The 19,606-nt window shown below is 44.2% G+C and overlaps 2 protein-coding genes across 3 annotated transcripts; both read right to left on the reverse strand.

Moving 5' to 3' along the window:
* Positions 1-958: 958 nt before the first annotated feature.
* On the reverse strand, positions 959-2,364 carry SMIM26 (small integral membrane protein 26; the record flags this gene model as incomplete). The annotated part of the gene is made up of 2 exons (XM_081997520.1): positions 959-1,143; positions 2,253-2,364. 2 exons carry the CDS (start codon positions 2,362-2,364, stop codon positions 959-961), a joined length of 297 nt encoding a protein of 98 aa, XP_081853646.1.
* Positions 2,365-3,372: 1,008 nt separating this feature from the next.
* Positions 3,373-19,223, reverse strand: SEC23B (SEC23 homolog B, COPII coat complex component; the record flags this gene model as incomplete). Of its 2 annotated transcripts, none has more annotated exons than XM_081997223.1 (19): positions 3,373-3,462; positions 4,590-4,655; positions 5,506-5,661; positions 7,253-7,339; positions 8,225-8,386; positions 8,679-8,756; positions 10,124-10,277; positions 10,463-10,569; positions 11,360-11,449; positions 11,768-11,848; positions 12,362-12,485; positions 13,671-13,786; positions 14,581-14,739; positions 15,306-15,450; positions 16,237-16,322; positions 16,702-16,938; positions 17,149-17,235; positions 17,867-17,924; positions 18,994-19,223. In XM_081997223.1, 19 exons carry the CDS (start codon positions 19,212-19,214, stop codon positions 3,373-3,375), a joined length of 2,304 nt encoding a protein of 767 aa, XP_081853349.1. The 2 variants fall into 2 exon arrangements, with proteins under 2 accessions (XP_081853349.1, XP_081853348.1); XM_081997222.1 differs by having other exon boundaries at positions 16,702-16,881; positions 18,994-19,214.
* Between the last annotated feature and the right edge of the window lie 383 nt (positions 19,224-19,606).

The raw sequence follows: 19,606 nt of genomic DNA on the forward strand, positions 1-19,606 counted from the left end.
CAGCCCCTATAGAAACAAGGGGCTGTCTGCAGGGCCAGGGAGAAGCCCCTACAGAAAGGAAGGTCTGCACGTACAGGGGCTGGGGTCTGCTTCCTCTAAAGTGAGGCAGTGTCTATAGGGACTGGGGGAAGCCCCGTGCAGAAAGTAGGGGCTGGGGGCAGCCTTCTAGAAGTGGAACTGGTGGCTACAGGGAGAGGGGAAGGTAGCCCCCATAGCAATGAGGGTCAACAGTGAGAGAAGTTGGGGGAAATACCTATAGAAAACAGCAGGCGGGAACAGCTTCCTGTTATGTCCATAAGGACTAGGGAAAACCCTATAGAATGAAAGTTAGTTACAGCCACAGCACCTGGGGGTAGTACCCTACAAGGGGAGATAGTATGCATAAGGATCAGGGAAACACCTATAGAAACAAGGGCCTGGTGGAGAGCCTGGAGCAGAAAACTTTTACTGTTTTCAGCTTACAGTAGTATTGTGCACTGGTAATTCATCTCGTAAGCTTTTATTTGAAGGAAAATAAATAAGTCCCGTACCCCAAAGATTCAACTACGTTCCTTCCTGTTTACTATCACTCTTAAAGTATCCATTCCACAGCTGATCAGTTGAGGAGGGGATCGCAGATCACCCGGGTACGTCGTGATCGTGATACGGGAAAGCAACTTCATAAAAAAGCCACAGTGGCCACCTGGCCAGACCCTCAGACACAGGACGCTAGGCAGCACACAGAGTCATTAAATGTTTCACAACCCAGTTCACGTTTAATAATTTGACACACGTGCAATGAACAGCAGTGATTTGAGCAGACGAGAAGGTTTGCAAGTTCTGCGAAGTTCTGTCAGAGATGAAGCTGTCATTTCAGCAATGCAAGAGAAAGTTTTCCACCGACGGTCTGGTGCCAGGCACCAGGATGACTTTCTCAGACAATCCAGCTGCAGCACAAAGTTCTGAGCTTCCAGACCGCTCAATTTTCAGAAGAAGGGCCGTCATTTGGATCAAAGAACGATTTCACACGCCTGAGCAGTCGAGTAATAGGAGGCTGAACATCCTTGTATGTTACTATTGTTGTCACTTTTAATCCTAAACCCATTTCTTTTGTGAACACTTCCCTGTGGGTTCCTTGGTTTGCTTGAGGATCACTTTCATTCTCTAAGGAATAGGGGGGGCAAAAAAGAGAGAAAAGAAAAGAGCATAGCAATGAAGAAGTTTTATCCTTTCATCACGGCAAAACAGCAGCCACGCAGGCATTTGATCTTTTTTGTTTTTTCTCGAAGCCTGAGAAATAGATAGCAAAGATGTGGTGACTGTGTAGACAGAAAAAGTGATTTACTAGGGTAAGTTAGGTTGCTGCACTGGTACTAGACTAGCGTCAGTACCACAGTAGCAGCAATAACAACTGGCTTTCTAGTTATCTACACTACGGCTAGCTCCACGTTACTACACCTTAATAAGCAGCAGGCTGCTAAGGAAGAGCAAAAGGAACACAGAGATACAACAGAATAGAACAGAACAGAATAGAATAGCATAGCATAGAAATAGAATAGAATAATTTCAGTTGGAAGAAACCTTCAACAAGCATCTAGCCCAACTGCCTGACTGCTTCAGGGCTGACCAAAAGCTAAAGCATGCTGTTAAAGGCATTGTCCAAAAGCCTTTTAAACACTGACAGGCTTGGGGCATCGACCACCTCTCTAGGAAGCCTGTTCCAGTGTTTGACCACCCTCTCGGTAAAGGCTTCCTAACGTCCAGTCTAAACCTCCCCTGGCACAGCTTTGAACCATTCCCACAGTGCAAATAGAAGCAACAAGTTGGAGAGGGTCTAGCCCCCGTTCCTGCCACCAGAGATAAAGCACATGCTTTTCCCACCAACACGGGATTTATCTTCCTTCGGGGCGAACCTCCGCCGGGTGCCAGGAGGCGCTGGGGGCACACTGAGCCGGCCAGAGCCCGCCTCGGGTCCCGCTCCCCGTCCCACGCGGAGCCCTCGCACGCAGCAGCCGCACAGCTCCAGTGGCCCCGAGAGGCAGGCGGCCTGGCAGGGCAGTTCGGCGCAGGCAGCATCCGACCCTGCCCTCCTCGGCCGAGGGAACCCCACCGCCGGCAGCGCGGGCTCCCCGGGCCATGGGAGGTGCCCAAGCCCCGCCCCCTCGCCCAGGCCCGCCCTCAACCACGTCACGCAGCCACCGCCGCCACCACCGCGCCCCGCCGAGGTTGACCCCAGGCGGCGTCCCCGGACTGGGGGCCGCGCTAGCCCGTACCGGGCCCGCCGTGGTCGCTGTAGAAGTTGTAGTGGAGCATGGCCCCCAGCATGGTCCAGCCGCCCAGCGAGTACAGCAGCGCCGCGCGCGCGTTCCACAGGGCCGCCCGCATCGTCCCCCCAGCAACGCCCGCTCTCATTGGTCGGGCCCCGCCGCCAATCGGACGGCACGCGAGCTGGAGAAGGGCGGTGCACGCATGCGCCTTGGCTGCGGGGGTGGGAGGCTGCGGGGCGGTGCCGTGGGGTGGGAGCCAGCTGCCGCCGTAACAGGAAAGCTGTGCTCTCCCGCCTGGATGCGGCGCGGGAATCACGGCAGGAAGAGCGGCCAGCGGGTTGCACGGCAGCGGCTGAGAACCGAGTTTGGGCGGGAGCTCCGCGACTGACGCAGTGGAGGGGGCGTGAGGCGATTCAGCCCGGCCCTGGGCGCCCACCGGGACATCATCTTCTTCAGGGGCAGAGCCCGCGTTAGCGACAGCTGCAGCGGCGGTTTTCAAGCCTATTAATGCCGTGCTAAAGTGAGAGGAGGGAGGGGCAGACGGTTGGGCCCTGCATCACGGTGACCCAGAGGGAACACTTCAGCGTCATTCTCAAAGCACGGGTTTTATGTCAAAGCATTCTCCATCATCTAATACTTGTTCTGCCCTGTCTTACCTTTAGGAGCGTCTCGAAATTTTTTTCAGTAGCATGTATGGACCCCCGTGTTAATGTTTTCAAAAATGGAGGTAGGCCAAGTCTGTTGCTCCTACAGCTGAACTGGGGATAGCACTAAATAGTAATGCTCTTAGCCAGTTTTATTTTTCAGTAATACAGTCCCTGGTTGCTAGAAGACACCTCTTAAGAACATATAACATCAAAAATTAAGGTAAAGACTGTTAAAATTTGTATTGGCTAAAACATCCTTTAGCTCCAATTACAATGCATGTAAAAAGAGTATAGATGGAAGGAAATAAATTAATATCTAGATAGGCCAAATACAAAACTCTCCCCAAATATTTATTTAATTTCATACTTAAAATCTTTACTCTGAAAGAGAAAGAAGGAAATGTAAATAAATTGCTCCACTTCTGTCATCAACATGATCTATGTAATTCTTCTGTTCTTGCTTCTCTGTTTGATCAAAGTCATGATGCACTTGAAACTGCCAGCTTTTTTAAATGGTCCATGAATACCTGGAGACTAACATCATCTGTCAAGATTGGAGCTCCCGATTCCTGCAGAAGAATAAAGAAATAATGAGCCTAAAATAGTGTTGTTAACACTGGGGACTAACTGAAAGCAAATCTGATGTCAGCACTTTGAACTAATTGCCTGCTAAATCAACCACCGTATTTCCTGCAAAGGACAAATACCTAGTGGAAAGATGCTATTCTTTGGCAACAGCACTGACACTATCCTCTAGTACAATCTGAACTACTGGAAAAAAGAAAGTCTCTTCTTTCTAAAGCATTAGGAATTTTGCTGCCCAAAGCTCTACACAAATATGAAAGTCTAATATTCTCAGCTAAATTAGATCTGTATGTACCTGTATGTTTTTCCAGAATACTAAATACACAGTGACCTAGGAGTTTTAAATCATATTTGTAGGGAAGGGTGAAGATAAATTTCTACATCAGTTCGTCTGAAACCTCTAAGCGCATATTCTACATCAAATTAGCTGCTTTTTTTCAGTAGCAGAAAATTCTCCTGGTCTGCCTGTGCCCCACATGTAGCTGGGATACAGGAAGGGAGATCAAAAGGGGAAAAGCCCTCCTTATAGAGACCACTCATCTCCTGCCATCAAGCTGCTAAAATACTGAACTGTTCTGACAGCACCTCTATTTGGACAGCCATTCCTTGAAAACATTGATAAAAAGCCCCAAAGTCAATGGGATTTGCTGAAAATTTGGGGGATTCACTACAAGAACAGGAACACAAGTTTAGTCATCCAGGCTTGAAAACTGTATTCTGATCATCTTGTCATCTAGTGCCCCCCACCTATACTGTTTGTCTTATCAACAATCATGGGCTTGAATAAGTAGGTTGAACAAAAATCTAACCTAAGCTTTAGAGACAAACCTAATAAATCAGTTATGTCTTTTAAAATGCTACAATTATTGCAGTCTCAGCTGGTAATTCCATTACCAGATCCTTTGTTTCCTTGCACCACAAAGCACTGTAAGATTTTCAAATCCAGTCACATAGATCTGCAAAAAGCTCTTAGGTAAGAAATAAGAGGATAAATGTAACCTGCTACCTGTTTGTGGCCATGTGGTGAAGCACAATGGCTACTGTGTAGACAAATAACGTAAATGTACATTTTACAGTATTCCCAAACATGAGCAGCTCTTCCATTGCTTACCTGTCCCCACACATAGAGGTTATTGTGGGTCTGAGAAGGGTTCACTTTAGACAAGAGGAACCGGGCCTATTAAGACAAAACATTAGAGAAACAGTTACATAAAACGACAGACCCGTCAGCTCCCTCAAGACTTCTTACCACCTTAGATACATGACTAGTGATGTTGTTCTGCTTTTGCAAGGTACTAATTTAACTTAAACAGCTTTCAAGTCCAGAAACAGCCCTGCTCCGCAAACTTGTCTCCAAGGGGCACAGAGTGCTCTGCTACAGCAAGCGGCGCTCGCCTGGCAGGGTAGCTCTGGTTCCATGTGACACGGGTATGTCAACCAGCACTGTCCCTCACATGCCGCTCTTCAGAAAAGAGGTCAGTGGAGGACCAGCATAACACAGTCACATCAAAAATTAATACCAAGCCTTTGTTTTGGAGCATCAGTTCCTGCTTCTTCACTGCTACAAACAAGCCAGGCACGGACAAGCACAGCACAACTGCAATTCCAGGAAAAGCAAAAATAGAAATTTTTTTATATCCTTCTTCAGCATTACAGAAAAAGGAACAGATGGTAAATCATTCAGCATAACTTACTGTCCTAGCAAACTAACTGCACTCCCTGTCTTGGGTAAGTTTAGATACACAGCCAAAACATTTCTTTCCCACCTCTTTAGGGAATAAAAAGAGATTTAAGCTGGCGTTTTCAGTTTTTTTGATCCTCAGATTTCAAAAGCATATTCAGCAAGTGATTGGCTTCTTAAAGGACAAAGTTGTAGTAAAAGGTCGTAAGAAAGCATGCAAGCTCTGTACTTTGAAGAGCTAAATTACCACTGTATTTACCTTACAGAACCATCCTTTCAGTAAAGCAGAAAGACAGCTATTTGCTCTATTCAACAACAGAAAGAGCTCCTCGATAAGCCTCCTTACCTGACTGCCCCCATGTTCAGTGTGGATGTAACGCGGCATTGGGAATCTTGTCTGCAAGATTTCCTGGGCATCATCCAGTGGGGCTTGCAGTAGGTGCTTGAAGTTTTCATATTCAGGCATGTCTTGGTAACCAGCTTTCTGCCACTGTGCAATAGTCTATTGATGGGACAGAGAGGAAATTAAGAAGTAGTAGAGGTATCTGCAAACCTCCCCTTTTTAACCTGCATGTCTTAAGGCAGCAGAATGTTACAGGTACTTCTGCTTACAGGGCACAGCGCAAATGCACGCTTTCACTACTCTGGCAGTAACATTCCGTCCCTGAATTTAAAAAACAGGCACTCAACACAAAAGCTGGCAGCAGTTTGTGGAGTGCAAGAGCAATTCATTGAAAGTGATCTTCAAGCCTTTATGTTTCAGCCTGCACCAACATAGAAACACAAAGTGTTTGTAAGTCACTGACATTTTGAACCTGACTTGGACCAAAATTAAGCAGCCATTGCCTTACAGTATTTTCAAGGTACCTATCCATAGGTACTGAGCAATTGTTCTATACATATGCAGGTCACACACTTAGCTCTTCCTTTGTCTAAATTTTACCCAGTTGCTGAGTGTCTTGCTCTGCAACAGTAGGTAGAAACTATTTAAGGTAACTCTGGAAGACTTATTGTTGACTTAAGCGTTTAACTCCTGTTTATGTCAACTGGGTAACCTGGCTCACTTCTCAAAGGGAACAAATCCTGTATGGAGTGAAGTCAGGAGCTAATAATAGAGCTGTGGCAAACTATCATACCAAACTTCAAGCATTCTAATAACAGTCTTTAAATATCAGTGAAGCAGCTTAATTGACAAACAAAAGGAAGAGTTAAAATGCCTCCCAAAAAGTTTTCACTAATAGGAATGTTTGACCATAAACTGAAATGGGTTTACTTAAACTACTACAATCTGATGCCACGTTTAGGTAGAAGAAACTGGATGAGGGCCATTCCCCAAGCAGGACTATAACGGATATGAGGGAGAAAAAAAAAAAAAAAAAAAGGCATCAAAGAACAGGGAGATTTCCAGAGAAAGAAGTGAAAAGCCAGCTTCCTCTTCACCCCTTACCCCATAACTACTTTAGGATGTGAGAGATTTCTATTATCCAGCTATAGGAGCATACTGCTCCCTTACAAAACCTGACAGGAAGATCTACAGGTCTGCATACTGAAGAGGCACCGGAATGCCAAGATTGTGCATATTGGTATAAATCTGGATGTTTAGAAAGGGCCAGTACCTAAGCACTTAAGCTCGGTCATGATGGAAGGAACATAGCAGCACCTGTCAAAAGCATCCAGTACTTAAAAGCAAAAGCTGAAAAAATTCCTAGCTGATTTCTTTGAGAGCAGCAGTATTTGAGTGGCAAAACCCAGCAATCAAGTACATCATGTATCTGAAAATCGAACTGCATCTCTCTGCCCTGCTTAGTTTCACGTTTCTCTGGCCTTTTCCAGGTGTGGTTAGGGAGCTCCTTCATTACCAAGCTAACATGACAGCTATTCCTCAGTACAGAACACACCTCCTTAGCAACTCCAGTAGGATTTGTTAACTCAGACAGTGGGGAAATTGTATTAAAACTGGCAGCATGTATATGATGACATTCTGCTAACGTGGGCTTTGCAAGCAGCTTATTTTATATTAACAGTGACACTGTCTGCATGCATGACAGTAGAGAGGGGGTGCAAACAGAGAAAGAGAATATGTTTCACTGTACCTCACCAAGGTAGATAACTATCTGGAAGAAAGTATCCATCAGTAGAATTCTGTCAGGAAGAATACTGCTGCTGTCCAAAAGCACTGGCTGGGGAAAATAAAGAAGAAGATAGTCAGATGCCACTAAGCCCTCAGAACTGTATTAACCTCCATGGCTGGCCGAACAGCTTGCTCAGCCCTGTCCGTATAGACGCGACTCCACCAACGGCTGCTCAGTCCACGCGAATGCCTTGCAGAGCGCGGTCAGCCTCCTGCAGCATCCCTGAATGGAGCAGCAGGTTATCAGCTACTGCATAAAGTGCAAGAGAGCAATTTCCATGGCTAGCCAAGTTTAATCAGAAATAACCTTGAACAAAAGTATCTCAGGAGTAATAAGGAATAACACAAGAACTCTGTAAAATGCTGCCAAGAAGGTTTAAAAATGTTACTTCGGCAGCTTCTGCATTTCTTTTATGTCAAATGCACTCCTTTCAAGGAAGCCGCCAGTATAAGAGAATCCATGTCTGTCCATCGAATACTTGCACATAAGTTAACACTGATGCACAAACAACTGAAAACAAGCAGCTGGTGGGAGATTATGACCTGGAAGGGCTGAGGCTTGCTGACTTACACAATGGAGATGGCAGCCTCTAGCAGAGAAGCAAAAGCAATACTGACAGCCTGCAAGATTCACCAGATGGTGGGAGGCAGGGGCTGTGGCTTGGCAGGGGGGCTGGGTTAAGGAGGTAGGGGGGAAGGGACACACAGAGGGTTGGCAGGTTTGGTTTTTGGGGGAGGGGGTTTAAATCAAAGCTGTACACCGTAAGCTTACTGAAAACCAATTCATATTTTACATTGCCCCATCTCATCCTTTAATAATTACCTTGATTAAAAAAATATATAAATAGCGGCCTTTTTGCTGAAATAGTATTACTCTGACTGGATACTCATTATTTTGGATTGATCCACCTCTTCCTATTAAACAAGGACTCACCTCAGGAGGTCCATGGAAAGAATAAGCATAAAGGATGGGCTGGATCATAATGAGAGACTGGGTCAGATCTTGCCTAGCAAAGTGGTGACGGTAATAAGAAGATTCATCTGGACTGTTATTGAAGACCTGCAGGAATGGGGAGCGTCGCAGATGGAACATGAACTGCACCAGAAAGATGAGTGAGAAGAGAAATGTCAGCAAGTTGCCAAAACTTCTGCACCTAAGTCCAATCTTTCCAATCAGCAAATTCTTTGAAAAAAGTCTACCCCTTATTAACTCCTCAGAGTTCTTCTCTTATCAGTCATTTGCAGCACTGAACTACAGGAACAGCCCACCAAATAAAAAAAGAATTTGTTCCTCCCCTCTTGAATCTGGTAAATGGTACAAGATGTTTTATCATCGCTCTCACTCACCCTTGCACACTTGCCATAGCTGTGGGAAGTGAAGTACTTACCTGGGGATACAAAGAAAACGATTCTGACAATCTGAAGGAGTTGGGATCATCTTTGTTGTATTGTCCAAATTTCTGACACTGTTGGAAGCAAAATGGATACTTCGGTTAACTTTCTCTTTTTTTTTTTTCCCTCCTTTTTTTTTTTTTAGAATTAACACTTCTTTTTTTGGAAGGGTGTTCTTTTCATTGTTTTCAAATAGAGCAACCAAGGCATGAACGTGACAATAACAAGTGATATAAAATTTACAGGCTATTTTTCTTTAAGTCAGTGCTTTCTGTATGATGATTCGATCTATTTTTTTTTAGAGATATATATATAAAAAAAATTTAGGTTTGAAGTTGTCTAAGAATGAAAGAAATAGTACTTATAGTACTACCCAATATCTTCCATTACATCAGGGCTACTACGTTATACCTAAACTGCTTTGTATGCTATGACACAGTTCTGCAGCAACTCTACTTCCTTCTAGAGCAGCAGCAGACTGGCATTTCACTGACTGCTTCACTGAAAATAAGAAGCATCAATGGTTTTAGCAATTTAACTGTAAAAGACTCCACAATCCTTTCAGCACACAGCATGCCCGTGCATGCTTTGGTGCTCAAATCTTTACTTGATACTGTTTTTTCAGTGTCTAATGTGCCATATCTGTTAGTATCAACTCCACATGGGTGTCTGGACAAAGCCAGAATCAATTTAGGCGATTCAGGATTTTGAAATGCAAAGCAAAAGACAGTATGAAGTTGCGGAAGTGATTACTACCCTGCACTTAGCACCGGTGAGCCCACATCTGAATGCTGTGTCCAGTTTGGGGCACCCCAGTGCACGACAGGCATGAATAAACTGGACTGAGTTCAGCAGAGGCCACCAAGCTGGTCAGGGCCTGGAGCACCTCATGTAGAAAGAGAGGCTGAAGAGCTGTTTTTGTTCAGCCTGGTGAAGAGTGGGATCGGGGAGTCATATCGCTGCCTACAGCTACCTGACAGCTACATAGCTGGAGAGATGGAAATTGTGATTGTGGGTGGGAAGTCATAGTGACTGTGATTAAACATTGGAACAGGCTGTCAAGAGAAGCAAGAGATACTCCGTCTTTGGAAATCTTCAAAACTCAACCGAACAAGACGTGGCATGGAGCAACATGCTGTAACTTCAAAGCTGGCCCTATTCTGAGCAGGGGTGTTGAACCAGAGACCTCCAGAAGTCCCCTCCCACCTGCATTATTCTGTGTTTCACCATCACTTCTTTAATCTCAGGTTTAACCCTTTCAGCATGAGGGGATGTTTACCTACCTTGATCATACTGGCTTCTGAGCTATCATTACAACTATGTGCCCATGAACAGAGTACAAAAGAAGCAAGTCAATTTGGAAAAAGAATGGTGTTTTCATCTCCAGAGACCCCTTTTACTAAAAGCAAGAATGCACCCAACTGCAATCTATTGGTCTTACCAGTCTGATCAGCTGTCTGTCCAGCCATCGCAGAACATCAGGTCCTTCCTCAGATTCAGCTCTGTACACCCCCAGTCGTGCCATCAGCACAGCAGCAGCTTCCTGGTCAAACGCAGCTTCTATATGCTGGAGTTGACTCTGTGCATCTGCCCAGCTATAGGGTTAGTAAAGGGTTAGTGCTACATGCATTCACCTTCAACAAAACCCAAACCAGATTCATCCTCCCTGTACCAAACACTCTGCAGCCAATGAGTGCAACAAAAAGCTAGAAAAAAATCCAGCACAGACTGCAGCTTACATTTCTGACATTCTGCCAAAGAACTGGCATGAGATACTCACTTTCTGGCTATGGTGGTAACACGAATGCGTTTCTGCATACTGGAATGTTGATACTGAGTGACAAACTGCACTGCCCCTCTGCCTCCCTGAGGTATTGGTGCGTTGTGCTGAAAATGAAACAAGGTAAGCCTTCAAAATGGGCTGGCTTTTCATAACTCTGTACACTACGGAGAACTCCAGGGTATCATTTCATTAATCACGGAATTAAGTACATGCTAGGGATGGACCAGAGAAGACAGACGTGTCTGTTAGTGGTGTGTTTTCCAGCAGCCCGCAGGGTCAAGTGGTGCTGGGGCCATTTAATACTTCTTCTTCAGCTTGTCCCTTAAAGGACAGCAGCAACTTATCACCTCTATAGCAATGAACATAAGAATGGCAGTACAAGGTCTGAGGAAAGGAAATGCGAGTCCATCATCCTATTCCCAGAAGTAACAAGCCCACACAGCAGAGAAAACAGAGACACGTGAGGAATAGAATTCCTTTGGGGTGACCTTCCTAGCTTCTAGCTGCCACATGCTCAGAAACTTCCCCAGCCAAAAGTTGTTTCTGAGCCATGAAGTTATTACAACTTGGAAGACCAATTCTCCAAGAATTTGAAGGTATTTATACTTTTATTCTCCACAGCACCTACTGGCAAAAAGACAATTTCTTCCTTGTTAAATAAATACCATATGATGCAGACAAGGAAAGAATGCAGGTTTTGTACAGAACAAACATATTAGGCAATTTATGCATACAAAAACAACCTCTGAGACTGTTTCTTTGGCACAAAACTCTTGGTTGCTTTGCAACCATCCATCTACAACACAGGGGATATCATTGCATTTCCTTGCCCTGTTACAAACAATTACTTTGGTGTGTGAAAAAGACGACGAAAAAAAAGAAGCCAGGACTCACCTGATTTACCACTTCAAAGTAAATGGCGAGAGTTGTGCTGGGATCCAGACTACAAATTTTCCATTGAGATGTTCCTCCAATTCCAAGCTCCTGCACAGAATCAAAAAGAAAGCAGCATTTTTGTCTCTAGCAGCATATAAGGCAAGCTAATGTTAAATTCTAATCAGAGGTACAAGTTATGGCAGGCCTTCTAGATTTCTTATCTTTTGGGTGTGAATGAAGTTACTGAAGGACATACAGTTAAAAGAAAGCCTTATGCAGCAAGAATTCAGTCTAGGAAAGACTGTCTTTTCCTAGGGACGTTTCCAAATCAGTCTTTTCTTTGAAAACCCTGACATTCTAGTTGACATAAACTTTTCACTGTTTATTTACTTCTTTATTAAAGATTTTTCCATGTCAGAAACTTACATTTTCAGAAACACATGGCCCTTTAGCATTCAGGGATATGCATGGTCCAATAGCTCCTGCAATTTTCAGCTCCCTAGAGGTCTAGAAAAAGGTAAAAAAAGCTGTGGTGGGGTTTTTGGGTTTTTTGTGTTTTTTTAATCAAGTCACTCAAATGTAATACCCATAGACTAAAATCAGTTGCTCAGCTTTGATCAGATGATGCATACACATGGCTGTCAAGGAAAGCATCTCTGAGTACTTTCCCAGATCACCTACTGCTACAATTAGTGAACATAAGAGAATCTATATAGTCACATCTTAATAATGAAGACATATTTATAGTAACCACAAGAAAGCATTAAATGTTCCTTGCTGAATGAGGAGAGGCTGAGCTCAGCTTCTTTTTAAAAAAAAAAAAAAAAAACAACACAAATTTAATAAGCTTCCAAACAAAAATCCCTCCACTCACTCCAATACGGCGCTTCTCCCGAAACAGGCAGTAGAGCTGCCCTCAGAACAAATAAAATTTTCTACACCTCTGATACTTAATTGACTTTTGAATTAATAGCACTTACATTTCCCAGTTAATGTCATCCAATGAAACTAATCTCTCACCTTCACATCCAAACTTGCACCAAAAGCCATCCGAAACTCCCCATTGAATCCTTTGTTAAATACCCGCTGGAAGGTCTGCTTGAAGAGAGAAGTGTTGAAGGAGTCTCCCATCACCATGTGTCCTCTGGGAAAGAAAAAACAATACACAAGGGAACTGAAGCAACAAAGGATAGATCCCTCCAACTCTCATGCATACAAACACATGCAGAAACTGTTTTAAAGCATGCCTTTGCATAGGTGGAATTCACATCAGGGATCGCAGATTCATGGGTACCTCCTCCAAAGTCAAGTCAAGTTAATGGTCCATCTTTGCCAGCTTGCTTTCTCAACTGTATTTCTTGTCATCCCTTTAGCTGCCTTAAAAATGCTCATGTTCTACCAGTTAGAAACATCTCAACCCAGGAAAGAGCTTTGCTCAGCCTCCTTTCCCTGAGCAGGCCTGGTCCCACCCACACTACAGACAGGATAGCTGCACCACGAGGACAGGTGCATGCATCTGTGCTGTGCCTCCCCCAAGCACCTTGGTAAACCCAGGCCCGATCAGATGGAGCTTAGTAACACAACCAAAGGGTCAAACAATCTCTCTTCTGCTTACTGAGTATTACATGATTATTTACAAATACCTTGCATTTGCTCAAACCATCCTTTGACTTCCTAGACATAGCAGATCTTAAATGGCCAATAAGATGTGCCGAGTCCCCAAAAGGCCCAGTTTAGCACACAGCCTTCCTCACAGAGACCATAAGGTTTTCAGCAATATGGAACACAGGCATTTACACCTTAGAGATGTCACTTAACACTAGATGCAGGGAAGCAAAGAATCTCTGGAGAAAGCAAAAGTGAGCTGTTAAGCAAAGAAAATCCGGCCCACACAGGGAAAGTTTCTACCCCGTGCCTGACACTCTGCTCTTCTGATGGCACTTCAGTCAAGCACACACCACAAAGCACGGCATCTCTCTACATATCCATATCTGGAAAGGATACTTGCTATCTCCCAAGGAGGCAGAAGGCATTTGCAAATGGCATGTTGCACCATGCTTTAGAATACCTCTCTCAAAGCAGGACATCGAGTTTTCTACCAGCAGTGCTAATTCACGTGCTGCTTTGAGACTTCAGAAATGTGGACTGGGATCAGGGAAGGTTTGCCATGTAATTCCTGGCAAATTCAAACCACAGTTTAGAATAAAATGACAAAAATCTTACCCTTTTGCCCTGACAGCAAACTTAACTGATTTCTGAACCATTCTCCCCCTCAAAAAAAAAAAAAAAATACAGGTGCAAGCTTTGTGCTCTCCTGCCATGAACATACCCAGTGAGGTTTGCACAACACTTCATCTCTAGCAGTCCAGTCTGATCCAGGGCGCAGGCATAGATGTCGATGCAATGCCCGTTGGCTGCAGTGCGATTAGCCAGGGTCTCATAGTGCTGGGGAAAACATACAGTGTTTAGGATGCCACAATGGTCAGTTTTTCTACCACTGTCCAGCTGAGGCCAACACATGAAACAAGGGACAAATGAAGCAAATTACCAGTGCTGTGGTAACTAAACAGCTATTTGCTGGAGCACACTTCTCCCTCCTAGAATGTTTGCACTTGGATGAGCTTGAGTTGCAGGTCACAAATACAGAGAGTCCATGACCTGCATGGGATCTTTGTGATAACTATCAGCTGGAAACCTTTGGGTTTCCACTAAGTTAAGAGAATAGGTGTCATACTGCTTCCTCTAAGCTAAGAGGCACATTTCATGTCTGACATTATTACTGTTTCAACTGTTGTTTCATATGACAAGAAGACAAAGGAGGCTTTCTGGAAGTGACCAGTTCCTGGAAGACAGGATTTCTCCTCCCCAGAAGAAGATACAATGATGTTGATGAACAAACTCTCCACCCACCATCAGCTAAGAAACAACACTGAAATACTTCTTTCTCTGAGAAGGCACAAGATTGTACTGGAGAAGTAACTAGGAGGAAGTCTTTTTTACCCTTCCCTTGACCATTCTCACAATTTAATGTACACAGAAGGCTCAGGCACTTCAAGGACAACCATGCAAATATCTAGACATACTGTTCCCACATCAAGAGAATGGAATAAGTTTGGGGGCAGGACACTGGGCAGCTGTCAACACAGCCGTGTATGTTATGTCCTTTTCTCCCCCATTTAGCATTCTGACACAATATTCAGGGTTTTTTTTAAACACACTCAGCAGGCACTAGCACCTACTTTGGTGGCCTTCTTCATGAACCTTGCATTGTCTTTCTCTATGTCATGCCAAGAACGGATGGGTGTTTTCAGTTCATCTCCTACCACCATGCCCGGTCCTTGTGTCGGTGGCCCACCTGTAAACAGCATTATTCTGGCCCCCGTGTTTGGAAATGTGCCCTAAAATAAAAATAAAGACTTATATCAGAGGGGGGTGGGGAAAGTGAGGGGGAAGAAAAGGGAGAGACTGATTAAATGGCAACAATGCTTTCTTTAGAGAAGCTTCTGCATGTGTTTCTGCAATGTCATTAGGGACCCATCTCTGCTAGAGGCCGCCTTGATAAATAGCAATGCATTTCCTGACAATCACCACACTCTCGTTTAGACTCAAACTATGTCAAGCTTCATGTCTTCACAACAGGAAGCAGGCAGTTTCTGTTCTTTTTACTTACATCTTAGATGACCCTCAGATAAACCCAGTGCACAGTATCATCTCCACATAGCAATACACACAAGAATCAGAGACCTTTAAACACCTGCATATTTTACCATTTAGATGTAAACTTCCAGCCCACTCTACACCAGCTGGTGCTAATTCATCTCAAATGTCAGTAGCCACAAATTGCATCTCTGCAGTCCAACTGCAGTCCTGTGGCCAAGCTGGACTGACATTTGCACAAGTGTCAGCAAAGAGTTCCAGGTGCTCACTGTGACCAGCTCATCTCAAACAACAGCACTAAAAGTACCTCCAATAAGCCAACAGCAATCGAAAGAGCTACTCCAGTAGAACGTAAAGGCCTCTTTCCCTGGGTCACTGGCCATGGGTCCCTTTGCAGTTCTCCAAGCAGATCTGTTAAATTCATGTCGATCTTATGTACTGGCTGCAAAAACCTGCGAAAATTCAAATGAAATGTTTTCCTGCTTATAAGTCCTTTCCGAGAAGAAAGTAAGTGCCTCTTTGTTCCTGGCACACATAAATTGCACTGATAGTTATCGGAGGCACATGGCATGTTGCCTTCTTACATCCAAACCTTCCAAGATAACAGGCCTGTGCAAAATAAAAAATTTTATCAAGCAAGACATCAGGAACTGACAAGAAGGAACAGTCACATAAAGCATAGGAAAGAACTTCAACGGTGATGTAGTCTACCAAAACACACAACAGCTGCCACTGAAAAAGAGGAGTTCAGAAAGAGAAAACTGTATTCAACAGAGGCAAATACAACGTTACTGTACAGGGGTCACTTCTTGCCTGTCAATCATTTTTTGGACTTGCTGGGTCAGGGGTTAGGAGGTGGTATGTAGGATTGTTATGCATAGACCAGGCCCCCCATTGGCTGGTCAATCAAAAAGACAGGCCCTTGCTCCAAACAACTGGTGAGCAATATGCTTTCCAAAGATAGCTACTCTCTGTTTTTCAAGTAGAAATCTAGCCTGAATGGCAATCATGTTCTTGCAACTGCAAAACCAAGATACTACAGAAGTCTAATACATTGTCCACAGCTCTAGCAAATCCCATCCATACGTATCACTTGATGTAGGGAAATAACTGTAACAAGACAATACCATTTAAATCTTCTCACAAAGACTCCTCTTGAGAAACCCAGGTTTAGAAGCGTGACCCCAAAGGGGCACAAAACATATGTCCTGCTCTTCTGCTGTGCTGGTGGAGCTTACCTGCTTGAAATAACAGGTTGCTCTGGAGTTTGAAGAGGTCTTCCCTGTTGAATGGGGACAGCAGGCCTTGAAAGCCCAAGCATATCCTAGAGAACAGTAAAGAGGAGGCAGAAGAGATTGTACTATTCAAAGACTAAACATTATTTGCTGTCAAGCAATATACCCTGAGACCTGCATTACTGTAGCCTTAAATACATTAAAATCTGTGAAATTATTAATCTTTGCCTCACATTAGGAATGGATCAATGGGTCCATTACGTGAGATACACAAACTCTATCTTGGACAAGCTTCCAAGGAATTTACAAAGGCAAAAAGACAGGACAGAGACTGGGAGGGAAACAGACTAACAGTTAAGAGCACTGAAGCCCCCTTCCTTCCCGAGAGCCCAGAGCTTGGAAGACTAGCAGTGGTGTCAACAGAGCTAACAGGAAGAAGCCACTGGCCTTAGAAATGGCAGAACATACCTGTATTTGTTTAGCTGTCAGGTCCTTTGTGCCCCTAAACACATAGCTCTTGGAAATCCCTTCACAGCTCAGCTCATGAACCTGGACCATTCTGCCGAAAGTGATAAGCCCCACTAGAGCATCGGCAGGCAGCAGACTTAGGGACATCTGGAGGGACTCCTTCAGTGCCTGCAAGTCCTCCTCTTCCAAGCACGTGTCAACAACATACAGGAAGATCAATGGTGTCTGTGGACCTCGCTAATGTGGAAAGAGATGGATTTACTAGGAATGTGCATACGCCAGGTGACACTTCATAATGCCTCCAGCCAAGGAATAAAATGAGCCCTGTCTTAAGCACCTTGCAGAAATGTTATTTATTTGCATTATGTCAAGTAATTCTAATACATACATAATCTGTCACAAATAAGACAATTCTGGGGGCTTCAAACTTGCCTATGATTCATTTACCTGCACTATATATTCAATTGTTGAAAACTGAGGCATAAGCTCTGCTGGTTGATTGACTTCAGATATGCCTGCATATGCTGGAGGGAACTGAAAAAGAGAACAAAAAATTAGGACAAGGAAGTTGCAGGACAAAAATGTAGAGCCCTCCTCTGCAGTACAGAGGCTGCCCTGCTCATGATATGGTTATTCAACTCTCTATTTACTGCCACTGCACCAACCTGATTAATTCATGACAAGACACCCATATGGCTGTTTTCCTAAGCAGAGACAACAAGTGGCCAGTAGTATGGACAGGTGCTCAATCCAGTGTAAATAAAAGATAGGACTAAAGTGCAACTATGTGTTAGCTGAAATTCATTTAGCCACGCGACAGTTTCTGATGTCAAAAGTCTACTCAAATCTAATGAATTTCATACTCAGCAAGAACAGGAAACATCAAGTGCGAAAAACACAACGGAAATGCATGGGAAAAAGTAGGATTTTTATCTCCTCCCTATGCCCTGCATGCTGGTAAATTCAGTAGCAAAACTGAACTGAAAATAGACAAGATGCCAGGTAAAACAGACCCATTAACAAGTACACTGGCCTGGGTTCAGCAAGAGAAAAAGGCCAAGGCAAGCAATCTAGAAAAGTGGAATTTATCTTAACATCCTTCACCAGGGGAGGCCATCAATAAAATGTTCACTGAAAAGAGGAAAGGGCTGATTACCCAGCTTACCTGATTTCTCTGAAAACAGAAGTTACAAGCCCAGAGTTTGGCCCGATAGTCAACTTGGCTGCAAGGAAAAGATGAGGCTTTACTATAACTATATGAACGATTTTACAGCGCAACTTCACAATTATCTGTGCTAGTTCACAGCACTGAGGAAGAAACAGAACATCAGACACTCCAACTCGAACAACAAGAGTTTTACAGATTCAGACTCTTGTTCTATTGTCAGAAAGTCCATTAGCTCATCCAGTCCTGCCACTTCCAGGCTTGTCAGTGTGATGGACCACTGACAGCTCTCCACCACAGACAACTCTCCGGAGTTGTCTGCCTTTGGCAGACAAAGACTTGAGTCTACTCATTCTTTCACTACACTTGGGCTTATCTCAATCATCTTATTGTTTGTACAGCTGTAGCACACAAGTACTCCAGTAACAGAGCATCAGGAGCCATTCACCCAGATCCTGTGCAAACACTGAACAAATAAGCTGTTTCCTGCCCCAAAGAGTTTGCTCTCCTCAGCCTGTTACAACATCCTGTAACTGCTGGTGCAGTAAAGCCTGGCCATATTCTTATTTAATGGGCTTGATCTCCTCTTACTTCCTCTTACTGGCCTTCCCTGCTTTTTCTCAGCCCAACACAAGTATGCATAATCATCACATGATTTTGGGACTGAGATTATTCCTCTTAAATTCTCAGCAAAACTTCAAAGAAAACCTTGATGCTCATACCGGAACTGACCTACAAGCAGCAGGATGTGTAGGAAGCAGGAAACCAAGTGAACATCACAGCCCAGAGGACAGTATCAGTACAATCGGCATCTTTATTTTAAGTTTCATCGTTCACCACAAAATTCTCTGGGATGGTAAGAAGACTGGCCATTTCCACATCATCTCTGCTTTAATAGCCTCCCCAAAGGCACTCCTCTCTCCTCTGATTCTGGCAGCTCTAGTAAGAGGCTGGCATTTAACATATCTCATTAGGCATGCATGGATTTTAACAAACCCACTACATCTAGATGAAAAAGGCTGCCAGGCACCACACAGAGAAAAAGGGGAGTAAGGAAATAGTAAAGTTCAGATAAAAAATAGGTGCTATCCAGCCTCTCTAAACATCCCCAGCCAAGAAATTCATACCAGAGTGGGTTGAGCACTGCTTTGCAAGTCGGCCTGCTACAAAGCACCGGTTCATACTGCACAGGAGGCAGGTCAAGACGCTCCTTCAGTGGGGTCAGAAGACAGGCCAGGGGGACAACCATCCTTGTGGCCTCCAGCCTGCTGGAGGGCCACACATTCCAGCTGAAACGCACTCCGTCACGCTCCTCATTTTGCTGGATGAACTCCAGGTACGTCGCCATGGGACTGCAGAAGCTCTGAAAGAACATAAGCAACACACATTCAGGCAGTGATCACCTGTTTGGACAACAGTCCTGCAAAGGTCAGCAGATCAACTACATGTAGGCACAAGACAATGCAGGACAAAGCCAATATGTTATAATGAGTTAATCCCATTATTAAATGAACCACGTGACTACATTAATCTCTTCTGTCCAGTGCTCTCCTCAACATCCCAGACAATTAAAATCCCACCAAATCCAATGAAGATACAAGGAAATGTGACACTCAAAGCCAGAATGCGAGTTTTTTTTCTTGTGATCCACATGCCAATACCCACTCAGCCTCAGGCTGGCCTCAAGGCAATGATGCCTGACTCAGTAAAGGAAAACAGGTCAGATTTACCATACATCCT

Source organism: Phaethon aethereus, assembly GCF_964289735.1.
Source record: "Phaethon aethereus genome assembly, chromosome: 3".
Lineage (NCBI taxonomy): Eukaryota > Metazoa > Chordata > Aves > Phaethontiformes > Phaethontidae > Phaethon > Phaethon aethereus.